General features: G+C 41.3%; 1 protein-coding gene across 6 annotated transcripts in view; it reads left to right on the top strand.

Moving 5' to 3' along the window:
* The window catches only part of VWF (von Willebrand factor), a 227,620-nt gene that overhangs the window by 135,141 nt on the left and 79,420 nt on the right, over nt 1-13,059 (top strand). For all 6 annotated transcript variants that reach the window (XR_012155350.1, XR_012155349.1, XM_073315040.1 and 3 more), the window contains exons 31-33: nt 3,188-3,331; nt 4,244-4,408; nt 8,838-8,881. Coding sequence is in view for 4 of the 6 variants with exons in the window: in XM_073315040.1 (XP_073171141.1) it covers nt 3,188-3,331; nt 4,244-4,408; nt 8,838-8,881 (353 nt within the window). In the remaining 2 variants the exon portion in view is untranslated. The remainder of the gene's footprint in view (nt 1-3,187; nt 3,332-4,243; nt 4,409-8,837; nt 8,882-13,059) is intronic.

Genomic DNA, 13,059 nt, shown 5'->3' with positions numbered 1-13,059 from the left:
GGTCTGTCTCCCAAGATCTGAGAGAGTGAGGGATAATTTTTCGGGATAGGTTGTAAATCTTTGATGATGTGCTGGAGAGGTTTTAGTTGGAGGCTGAAGGTGATGGCTAGTGGCGTTCTGTTATTTTCTTTGTTGGGCCTGTCCTGTAGTAGGTGACTTCTGGGTACTCTTCTGGCTCTGTCAATCTGTTTTTTCACTTCAGCAGGTGGGTATTGTAGTTGTAAGAATGCTTGATAGAGATCTTGTAGGTGTTTGTCTCTGTCTGAGGGGTTGGAGCAAATGTGGTTGTATCGTAGAGCTTGGCTGTAGACAATGGATCATGTGGTGTGTCCTGGATGGAAGCTAGAGGCATGTAAGTAAATATAGCGGTTAGTAGGTTTCCGGTATAGGGTGGTGTTTATGTGACCATCGCTTATTAGTACAGTAGTGTCCAGGAAATGGACCGCTTGTGTGGATTAGTCTAGGCTGAGATTGATGGTGGGATGGAAATTGTTGAAATCATGGTGGAATTCTTCAAGAGCTAACTTGACAGTCTCTACGTAAAAGAATAAATGGACACAAATCTGACATCAGGAATCATAACATTCAAAAACTGGTAGGAGAACACTTCAACCTCTCTGGCCACTCAGTAAAAGATTTAAGGGTGGCAATTTTGTAACAGAAAAGCTTCTAAAACAGACTCCAACGAGAAACTGCTGAGCTTGAATTAATACTCAAACTAGATACCGTTAACTTGGGTTTGAACAGAGACTGGGAGTGGCTGGGTCATTTACACATATTGAATCTATTTCCCTAAAGTTAAGTATCCTCACACCTTCTTGTCAACTGTCTAAATGGGCCATCTTGATTATCACTACAAAAGGTTTTTTCGCCTGCTGATAGTAGCTCATCTTAACTAATTAGCCTCTCACAGTTTGTATGGCAACTTCCAACTTATCTGTATGTATATATATTTCTTCTTACTATATGTTCCATCTATGCATCCGATGAAGTGGGCTGTAGCCCACAAAAGCTTATGCTCTTATAAATTTGTTAGTCTCTAAGGTGCCACAAGTACTCCTGTTCTTTTTGCGGATGCAGACTAACACAGCTGCTACTCTGAGAAAGGTTCATGTTAATTCTGTCCTTTATATTTTGTTATATCCATTAGTTATAAATAACTTGCCATGTTCTGTTTCTACCTCCCTCCCGGCCTAGCTATGGTAGTTACTAGAAAGCAAAAGCATATATGGTAGAGATTGTGGTTAAGCTGGTGCTTCAGATATGCATAGGACTCTGGCTTATACTTGGGGACTGGCCAGTTTTCAAGGGTCAGAAGATTGCAGATTGCAGGGTCAGAGGTCACTGTGCCAGGAGGAAGGAGGTTTCTGGTCACTGTAAGGTATGGCCACTTTGGTACTCATGACTGTCTTAAATCTGACTGGATTTGCCTGCCTTCGCTGGTGGGTCTCAGCTCTTCTGGCAGGCCATGTACCAATGTGGAGAGGCAGTGTTTGTTGGGTGCCAAGCCTTGGTGGGGAAGGAATAACACATTGCTGGTAACATGGGAGACGAGGGCCAATAGCTGAGATAAGGGGGGCAGGGAGGCTGTAAATTGTCTAGGGAGTAGGGGATCTTGGAGAATCAGGTGGGTAGACGACACCTTGTTTTGGGAAAGAGAAGAGCCTCCTGAAGCAGGGCTGTGAGATGAGAAGTGAGAAAGTTCAGCTTAACATCTTAGAACTCTCCATGCACATATATGAAGCCTAACGCTTCTTAGGACCAAAGACTTCTCGAAAGCATGATTTCCTACTCTGTAGCTTTGCAGCGTTTTCACCTGCTGCTGCCAGGCTAGCAATAAATATGCTGAGTGGGCTTCTTAGTTGCTGCCGTTGCTTTCAGTAATTTGAGAAAAGGAGCTCTGTCTCCGCTAATGAAGCAGTTGTGGGGGGGCATGATGCAGAGGCCATTAAATCAAAAGAGTTTAAGCATGAGAGCTGTTTTGGTGTTCTCTTGGTGGATTATATGTGACCAGGCTTCCCATATTTTATGAACGTGTTTGTTATTCAAAATTATTCAGTGAATGCTTATGCAAAAATATTTTCTGCCTCGGGGACTGCTCATAAACAAGTCCCCGCAACTGTAGTTTCAAGTATTGATTATTCTTAATCCACTATTCACCTTGTATAAACACTATATGTCATGTGGTATAATTTCTGCTCTCTGAACTGGTGACTCCCAAATAGGGTGACCAGACATCCCGATATAAAGGGCTTTGCCTTATATAAGCAACTAGAAAATCAAAGCGTCCCGATTTTTCACACTTGCTGTCTGGTCACTCTAGTCCCAAAAGAGCTTTCAAGAAAGCTGTATATGATCATTTCCAAAGTGAATACTCCCTACAAACATATATCTACATACAAGTATTTGCAATACTTTCTGAGGTCATTATTGTGAAGAAAATGTTACCTGAGTGAATGTTCATAGATATTGAATAAGAGAGACAATGAATGTTATCTAAGCCAATTTGTGATTTTCATTTGAGCAGAATTCTATGAATCCTTTTTTGCAGCAGTTGTTTGGCTATAGTCCAGATTAGTCTGAAACTTCCAGATTTCAGAGAAATTGCAGGTAGAAATCAGGCAAAATATACTTCCTTGCAGTTATAGCAAAAGTTAACCAAACCAGGAACACACTAGATCTTTTCTGCGAACGGTGCAGGTGACAAATACAGTACAGTATACCCTGGTGATTATAATTTTGGCGTATATAATTGTCCACTGGATGTCACTGTTTCTTCACAGAAAGGAAAAATAGGTGGGTTATAAAAGACATGTTCCTCTTGAGTACTTCCTCTTTCCTTTCTTCTACCAAACCAATGGCATGGTAATACTCCCAGACAAGGTGATCCTCAAGGCAAAATACATGGCTTTACACCAGTGGTTAAGCCAGGGGAAGGGCAGTAAAACACCCATTATTTCAGACTATGTGAAGCTAGGAGAGACCTTCAGTATAGGGAGGTATTAGCCGTATCAGTGAGATTTTAAAGCTGACAGAGACTTTATAGGATGGTAAAAAAGAGACTTTTTAAAAATGCTTTGGACAAGAGCATTTCCCCTCTCCATCATCCACTACTGAGGCTTTATTTTTACAGCCTTTTTGAAAGTGATTTATTGCTTCTTTCATATATCTTTTAATTTGCTTCTAGGGGAAGCAGTAAATTTTGCCGTTCTGCATGCTATGTCTGAAGCCCACGGAGGAAGACCCAATGCATCAAAGATAGCAGTGATTATTGTATCAGAGAAATCAGAGGATCCAGTGGACTTTGCTGCATATTCTGCAAGCATCAACAGTAAATTTTATCACTTTTCCACTATTTTTAGTGATTCGCTTACTTTTTTAAGTAATAAGCTAGGATGGAGAGTAAAGAAATCCAAATATTGGCATGATGTTATGAGTGCGGTGATTGAATGTGATTGTTTACTATTTGGTAGAGATGGGTCTTAACAAAATCTCCAGATCCAGATGCCCCTAAACTTTGGGGAACTGCAGACCTGTTATTTGACAGCTTAGCAAACATAGGCCTCACTTCATTTACAGCCTTTCACTCTCTCAGTACCATTGTGGATTCGACTGGATTACAGTGGCGATATTTAAAGGTCATAAATTTAGACCCTTTTACATTGAGATAGTTCTTGTAAGGTTCATAAACAGAGTAAGAAACAGTAGGTCAAATTCTGCCATAACTTATATACCCTGTAAGTGTGCCAATATATACTGTATGGGGCTTTATAACTTGTGTGACCGTAGGCACTTCACCTCTCTGTATCTGAGTTTCCTCACCTGTAAAATGGAAATAACAACACCCTTCTTTACAAATTACTTTATAATCTACTGATGTAAAACATGATCTAAATGCTCAGTGTAGTTATTTTTAATTAAATGGGTTGAAACAAAGAAAACCGCATGCCCCCAATGATCAAAGCTTTAGTTCTTTTAAACATTTTCTGAATGTCTCCAGCTTCTTCATGTTGACCTTGCATGGTCTTTTAGTGGTTATTGTAATTATAAGTCTCAAAATAACTATTACAGTGATTTAGAACATAGTAATATCTGTGCTGAATTGCCTTCAGCCTATAAGGAGGGAATAATATGAATAATACTTGAAACTAACTGTTAGAATTCTACTCGAAGGTGCAAATCAAAAGCAAAGAGGCTCCCTTCTTTTCCATTACACTTTTAAAACCTGCTTCCCATTTCCCAGGGGTGTCATTGTTCCCAATTGGAGTTGGAGATAGATACGATGAAGAGCAGCTGAGGACACTAGCTGGGCAATCTGATGTTGACAGGATCATGAAGCTAAGACGATTTGAAGACCTTCCCGACATGGTCACCTTGGATGATGCGTTTGTCAACAAACTGTGCATGGGTAAGTTTCATGTAGTTTTATAACCGGAGCCAGAAAAACAACCACCAGAAATGACGAAGACAATGTACATTGTACAATATACAGAAGTATTTTCTTACTCCTTTCATTACCTTAATCTTTAGTTAATTTCAGACAAAAACCCATCAATTTTCTCATTTCCAGATGTCAGCCAAATGATACCTAGTCAGGCAGTGTTTCATGGACATGCTACATGAGTTTTCATCTGCACAGCCAGAGTCACTTAGTACGGTGACTGACTCCGCATGTTTCCAGTATAGTACTAATTACTATTCCACTTCATCAGCTTTCAGAGAGCATTTTTAACTTTAGGCCTGTCCCTTTCAGCTGTGGATCTTATCAATACACAGGATGTATCACTACTTGGATGAAAGACCACCAAGAAAAGCCACAGCTATAGTGGCTGGCATTGATGACTCTCCATGGGACATTGCTTCCCTACTGAAGAAAAATAGCCCAAGCATGGTGTTAGGGGGCAGTTTGTTAGTGGGGTTGCCAGCTTTAGGGTGAGATGTAAAACCAAAGTTTTAATCACTTAGGGCCATTGAAAATCCCTCAGAACTTTTTTCATTCTTAGCTGTGATCTAATGGTCAAATCTGACTTACTCGTTCTGCCTAATTAAATTCCCCTGTCGTTTCAGATTTTGATTTCATTCGTATCACTTTCTATCCTCAACTATAGTTGTATGTTGCCATAACATACATTGCTATGTTAAAGACCTGCTGTGTTATGCTCCTGGGACTGGCAAAGTGAAGCCTTTATATATTGGTCACCCTCAAAAACTTTCCAGTTGCCGTAGACAAGATTACCTCAGTACTTGTACTATTCTCTGTGGGTGGAATCCTGGCCCCATTAAAGGCAATAGGAGTTTTGCTATTGACTTCACCGGGGCCAGGATTTCACCATATGTATTTTCAGTATAGGAAAATTTCACATTGTACTGAGGCAACTTGGGTGACTTTGGGCAAATCACTAACCCTCCCTCCGACTCTGTTTACCCTTCTGTAAAATGGGACTAATGACACTGACCTCTTGTGAAGAGTGCTACAAGCTCCATGGATGAAAAGCAATATATAAAGTTCGGTGGTGGTAGTGGTAATAGCAGTGGTATTAGACAAAACTGGCAGAGTAAGGCAGCCTGCGCGTGTGGGTGTATGCGCAGGTGTATACACAAACTCTTTGCATTTTTAACCCAGTTGATTGCTTAAGAATTGGTTTCATGAGGACAGTTAGGCCTCTGTGTTATTCTTCTTCTAAACAGATAATAATAGTACATTTTAGAGGAAAACAGACTTCAGTAGCTGTCCTACTCTGCCTTCAAACAGACCGAGCAACAAAGCAGCTGGGTTTCCTGAGGGCGTGTGTATGCTACGGGAACTACACTGGCATAGCTATGTCACTGGAACACCGTAGCGTAGACCAGACTACAGCAATGGCAGGGATTTCTCCATCCCCACATTCTCCAAGCAGCAATATCTAGGCTGATGGAAGCATTCTTTAATTGACCTTGCTGCACTTACACCGGGTGTTAGGTCAGCATAGCTGTGGTGCTCTGGGGTGTGGATTTTTCACACCCCTGAATGCCATAGCTATGTCAACCTAAGTTTTAAGTGAAGACTAGGCCTTAGTTTCATGGAAGAGTAAACAGGCTCTTTTAATGACTGTCCCCCTGCTAAGGGGAAGAGGTGGCTACCTGGTCTGATATCTCCTGCTATGGTGAGCCTTTGCCTCTAGCAAGAGGGCATGGCAGGGAGCACTGATGCAGCAAGCCATGTTTGTATACTAAAGTTACAAAGATCAGAACTTCTGTACCTACAGCTTCTGTGCAGAAATCCAAGTCCGTATAATTGTGGGGCCTAATTACACCACCCGTACTCGCCTAGAATAATGCCATGTTGTGTCAGTAGTCCCACTGATGTCAATCGAAGTACTATCAGAGTGGGGTATTCTGGAACTTAAGAAAAGGAGGCAGAATCAGGCCCTTTGTGAATGAGGATTCCAGAATGTACATTTTCTGCACAGGTTTATGCACTGAGGGCTATATATCCATAAAGATTTCAGATCATTAAAACTGGGCAATAAACCAAATAAGGACTTTATCCAGGAACACGACCAGAAAAAAGTCACTGTGTAAAACATAGTTAATTCATCTGTGTTTATTTTGCCACATTCTCAGGAACTGTTTTTATTTCTGGGCAATATTTTACTACTATTGCTCCAAGTCAGTCATTATATAGGACCATATTATTATTGGTATTTATTTGAATTGTGGTAGCACATAAGTTCCCTAGTCATGGACCAGGCCCCAGTTGTGCTAGGTGCTGTAGAAACATTTGCCAGCTTTACCCTTGCTGAATAGTACTTTACCGCATGAGAAGTCCCATAGAAATTAATGGGATATTTGCAGCGTAAAGTACTGCTACATGTAAATCAGGTGTGTTTGGGGGAGGGGACAGGATCTGGCGTATAAATATGTAATCAATCTCCACTGAGAGGACACCTGACATTTTAAAATCTCTCAAGTAGCTGTTTTCTTGTTAGACAATGAGCTTTCAAAGACACATTTCCTGCCCCCCTACCCGTATAGAATGTGGGATTTCTTTCCCAAAATTGCTTCCCTTCAAGGCCCAGGATGGGAAACAGGAAGCAGAAACCAGTGACCATTTTCTTATTGCAATTTATGTGACCTATAAGGACTGGAAACAGGAACTTTACACCATTATATAGCTGGTATCTCCCCCTTCCATTGGGTCAAGGCATTTGGACTAAAGGCTCAAGTTTGGATGCCTAAAGTCAGGCGCCTAAGTCTGAACAATTTGGCTCTTGCTTTTATCGGTGGTAGATACTGAGATATTAGACCTTAAAAGTGTGCCACTGTTCTGAACAGAAAAGTTATCTTTTTTAGAAGTTTCTTAAAGTAAATAGGTTACCCCTTCCTGGAATAATTGTACTAAGAGAGCCTGGCATTACAGGTGGAAGCATACCATTAACAATACTGGTCAAAAAAATTTAAAAGCTTTCTCAAACATTTGCAAAATACAATACTGCTCCTGTAAAATATGAGATGTATAGGTGATATATCCTGGAGTAGTGTAATATGGTATGAAAGGTTTGCTACTCGTGAGGAATGGGGACATCCCAAACACATGCCAACCGAACCATTATGCCACAATATCCCATTAATTAACAGAAATTAATACAAGGAATTCTGATGACTTGTTTTATACAGGTTTCAGAGTAACAGCCATGTTAGTCTGTATTCGCAAAAAGAAAAGGAGTACTTGTGGCACCTTAGAGACTAACCAATTTATTTGAGCATGAGCTTTCGTGAGCTACAGTTCACTTCATCGGATCCGATGAAGTGAACTGTAGCTCGCGAAAGCTCATGCTCAAATAAATTGGTTAGTCTCTAAGGTGCCACAAGTACTCCTTTTCTTTTTGTTTTATACAGGAGGTCAAATGAGATGATCACAGTATTCCTTTCTGGCCGGGTGATCTAGAAATCCATGAGTCCTATATTAATATATTCTCCTTGTTTCATTGTGTTTGTACACATGCATGTAGAGACTCCAGTTGAATAAGGTACTTTAAGAATATCTGTTTTAGGATTTTATATTGCTGCCCATCACCATAGTATCAGAACAGAGTATGCCTAAATTTAAGCATATTCTCATTGAAATCAATGGAACTACTTGCATGCTTAAAGTTAGTTGCATGCTTAAGTACTTTGCTGACTTGGGGCCATGCTCTTTACTTGTCTCTCTTTGGTAAATATACCATATACTATATTATCACACTTTAATCACTGAGAGTGTGGTCAAGTGTATATGAGGTGCAGAAGCTGGCATGGACCCTACCCAAAGGAACATACAATCTAAGGCCCTGATCTTGTGTTGAACTCCACATAGGCAGACCTTTGTTCCCATTCAGTGCTCATTGCAGGATTGCAGCCTAACTGGTAACTGCTATACATGCAGATTGTTTGTAAAGTGCTTTGGGATTAAAGACACTGTGTGAATGTGAGTTTATGCTACTAGTAACCTGGCTTTGTCTATTCTGTGATCTCCTCTTGTAAGAACATAACGTAAGAACAGCCCTATTGGGTCAGACCAAAGGTCCATCTAGCCCAGTATCCTGTCTTCTGACAGTGGCCAGTGCCCAGTGCTTCTGAGGGAATGAACAGACCAGGTAATCGTCAAGTGATCCATCCCCTGTCGCTCATTCCCAGCTTCTGGCAAACATTTTGGGCAGATGCGTGCGGTCCTCAGGAACAAATTCACAGGGTATAAAACAAGAAAATCTCTTAGTCTGAGTCACATTTTAAAAGATGGAATCCATATTTTAGTGGATTTGACCTAAGATCCTGGACAGCTGAGAGATAAGCCAAATTTATGTCTCTTTCTCTTTCAGAGCCCACGAGAGAATGTATAGATGAGGATGGAAATAAAAGGAGAGTAAGTGTATTTTTTTTGTATCCTCCATCTCCCTTTCAAGTAAAATATTGTAGAGTGTCTGGACTGGAACATGAATGTCTATGTATGTGCTCTGCCACAGAAAGTGGTGAACAATATTAATTATTCTGCAGTAATGATCGCTGAGAATGCAAATGCTAGTTTACTAAATAGAACAATGGAAGCACGATGCACAATCCTTTTTCCGCCCCGATGGTGCTTGATCCTGTCGTGTGCTGAGCCCTGTTGAAGGAGGTGCACGCAGAGCCAAATCACTAGCACTCAGGGCTTGTCTTCCCTGACAAAAAAACTGTGGTTTTTAGCCCACTGTGAAAATATAAAGGAGACGAGATCATTTAGACTTGTCATGCGTTAAACTAGGCAATGTCAACCCCAGATGGGGAAATAGAGCACTGACTTTGCTGAACTACCTTGTAGTAAACACTACAGATGCCCTGTCTCTACTTAAACTAGTGCATATTTGTTGTTTTGTTGTAAAAAGGGACTTTTTAAAGCAGAGACGACAAAGCCTCAGTGCTTGAGTGGAGAGGCTTCTGCTAATCCATGTATCATCTGGTAGGGGACAAAGCCCAGTCTACACTAGAAAATTAGGTCGGCATAACTGCATTGCTCAGGTGTGTGAAAAATCTGCACCCCTGCGTGCCATAGTTAAGCTGACCTAAGTCCCTATGTAGACAGGGACTCAGGGAGATGGACCACCTACACTGATGGGAGAACCCCTCATGTCGGCATATGTAGTGTCCACACTGAAATGCTACAGGGGTGCAGCTGTGCCACCATAGTGTTTTAAGTGTAGACAAGCACTGTAGACTCCATCTTGGAGTTCATCTTGATCATTTATTGTGTTAAAACTATAATTGCCTTGTCTATGCTAGTTAACGTATTAAAATATATATTTTTTTCCTAGTGTAGGCATAACCTTAGAAAGGCAGGATATGGCCAGAGCATAAGTCCTTTTGAATATGTCTAGACTCAGAAAAAGGTGCCTTTTTAAAATAAAGGTTCCTCATAGTATTGACTCCTAGATGCCAACATCATAACAAAATTGTTAAACTGCAAGTTCATTAGGTGCTAAGTGGGGTTAGCTGGCTCAAGGTAAAAAAAATCATCATCATTCCTAGTCCAAACAAAGCTAAACACAAACCAGTTAATATAAATGAAGAGCCGAATTTTCAAAAGGGCAGCCTCCAATTTGTCGGCGTAATTTGCACATGAATTTTTTGCATCCATAATTGAAATCTCTACATTTATACCTCTGCCTACCTAGCCACAGATGCAGATCATGCGGTTAGAAGCTCAAATACTTAGATTTACACCTATAATTCATTTTTCTAGTGAAAAATTGCAGGCAAAGATTATGGGTTTCACATGCCCTGCAAGAAGAAAGGCTGGTGCCTGGCCTATCTGAAATTGTATTGGAGTAGTGGCCTTTTTAAGGATCTTCTGTTATTCCTACAGCCAGCCAGGAATTGTAGCTTTTAGAAGATACTGAGAGCAGAGGCTGTTACAGGAGCCAAACACTGCCTCAGAAATGTGTCCACAGGTGCTTGTCGTAGAACATATAGACCCCAAGTTGTTCCAGCCACTAAAAGGTTAACAGGGAGACTAGTTACCTCCTCAGGTGGGGCTGATCGGTAGCCCTGCAACAGCGAGTGAAATGAAAAGGCTGCAGGCCAGAATGGAAGGTCAGCTCTGAGAGACTGAGGAACTACTGAGAGCAGAGTTGTTTAGCAGTGGACTGGTGGGAAAGTGCCTGGGTAAATGGACCTCCAGAAGAAGAGGATCAGAGTGTCAATCTTGGAAACAGTCAACTAGGGAGGTGTGGTAAGAAGCAGTCCAAGGAAGCAGGAAGGACTTGGTTCCAATTTCTTCATACAAGGTCCCTGGATTGGAACCCAGAGGAGTGGGTGGGACTGGGAACTCCTACCAACCTCAGCAGAGGGTTACTAAGGCCTGTGGAGCAAAGAGGCCTGAGACTGTTGAGTCTTCACGAGGGTTACTTGCCTCCTGGATCAAGAGATTTTAACATGCTGAGGGATATGCAGGGGAGGAGACTATTAATATTCTGTCTGGAATCATAATGAGGCAATAATAGACATGGGGCTAAATGGTGACTGACCAAACAAAGGGGAAACTGAGGCAGGCTTGCCATTAAAAACCTGATAGCAGTGTGGGGCACCAGAGGCTGAAAGCAACACCCTGGACCATGCTAAGACAACACTATCCCTCATAGTCAGCTTCTCAAAGCCTTGTGATGTGTATTGGGTCTAGAGTTATTGCTCCACCACCAATCTGGAGCACCTCCTCCCATCTCTTCGATCATCTTATTGGCTCATAAATAACAAAAGCAGCATCTTCAGCAGCCCCATCTGTAGCACAGGACTGCCCTCTCGCAACACTCATCCACATCCCTGCAGGATCAGTCCCTTATCACTGCAGATTTAGGATCCCTTCCTAAGTTCTTATAGGATGGGGCCTTATGCCTGATCTACAAGGTGCTGAGTGGGTTGCTGCAGGAGGTGAGTTGACATGATGGGAGGTCAGGGAAATCAACACCCTGTGGAATTGGCCGTCTAGTCATGCACCTTGTAATTCATGACTTTGGGCTTTGTCCTGAGAGATGCTGACTTCCTGCAGCTTTCATTGAAATCATGGGGGCTCCTCAGTGTCAGAATCTGTAATCTCAGCGTAACCTGATTTAGCAAAAAGTGGTGGCATCACATCCTTCCCGTGAAACTGACCATTTTACTAGCTTGAAACAACTCTCATTAATCTCTAGGGTGGAGAAGCAGTGTTGCCAGTACACATGAAAGTCTATTTGCACTCCCCTGCACTAGAAAGGTTTGCCACTTTAACTCTACCAGAGTGGTAAAAGGGACAATACCCCCCTTGAGTGGATCCAGCTATTTTGGTCTAAAAGTGTGTATACCAGTTCTAAGTTTCTCCAGTTCAGGAAGTGAAGTAAACTATGCGATTATAAGACACCTTTACACCAATATAAGTGTATCCAGACTAGATACAACTATATTGGTAATATATCTAGTGAAAAATGGCAGGCAAAAATTATGGATTCCACATGCCCTGCAAGAAGAAAGGATATAGTTATGCCAGGAGAACTTTTCTAATGTAGACCAGCCCTTGGTGATAAACCCCTAAAAATGATAAAGCTATCTGTTCATGAGTTCAGTGAAGATGCCTGGCCTTCTGAGCTGAGGGTCCTCAGTTATAGAATGAGTGTATAAATCTAAATAAATAGATATGGAGCTCCCTCTGAGAGGACGTTTGCCTGGGTCGTCCTCTGGCATTCTGGGAATCACATCTGTTTCAGATGACTTATCCTTGACCATTCTGGAGCCTCAGCTATTGGTATGTGTGTTTTGTGTGACTGCATGCACATGCTTTCTGTCCCACTTTTCCCCTCCAACATTTCCACATCAGTTGGGAATTAGCCTCTGTTTGTTGCTTTGAGGGTCACTGGGTTTCCCACTGTGCCGGATTCTTTGGCTGGGTCCGGACAATTCTTTTAATTGAATTTTTTAATGTGTCGTGCTTTGGTTTTATTGTACAGCTCTTAGATGCTTTGTGATAGGTTTCCTGTAAATGGGTTAAATACAAATAATTAAAGAAATATGAAAACCAAAAAGCCTTTTTTGCCAGATGTGCACAGCTGTCTACTTACCCTTCCAGTTGCTTTACTTCCAGTGGGTTGAGAGAGAGAGAGAGAGAGAGAGGGGAAAGTATAATTAAAAAACATGTCATATCTTACTACCTAAATATTTTTTCCATATTTAAAACTCCTCACATTACTTTTATTTATTTTATAGCTTCCCCTAAGCTCTCAAGCCTGAAAAATCTTAGACAACTTTTAAGAGAAGTTTGCTATAATGAAATCTTTTCAAAGTCCTAAGACCTACAAAGCATGCCTAGGGAAATGCACTCATATTTAATATGTACTCCCAATATTTATGACTACAAATCTGGCAGTTCTCATTTAGAACTAATGGTATCCCATAGCTCAGAGCTGTAGAAAAATACTTTTAAAGCATTATTCCTGGTTTGCACACTAGTGCCAAGAATAGACCATGAATTATGCTGTGTCTAACCCAGATATTTTGTCACCTTGCTATTCACTCTCATGAAGAATAGAAGAGCTGAAATGG

Source organism: Lepidochelys kempii, chromosome 1 (assembly GCF_965140265.1).
Source record: "Lepidochelys kempii isolate rLepKem1 chromosome 1, rLepKem1.hap2, whole genome shotgun sequence".
NCBI lineage: Eukaryota > Metazoa > Chordata > Testudines > Cheloniidae > Lepidochelys > Lepidochelys kempii.
Note: the sequence above shows the minus strand (reverse complement) of the source record. Positions and strands in the feature narration are given on the sequence as shown.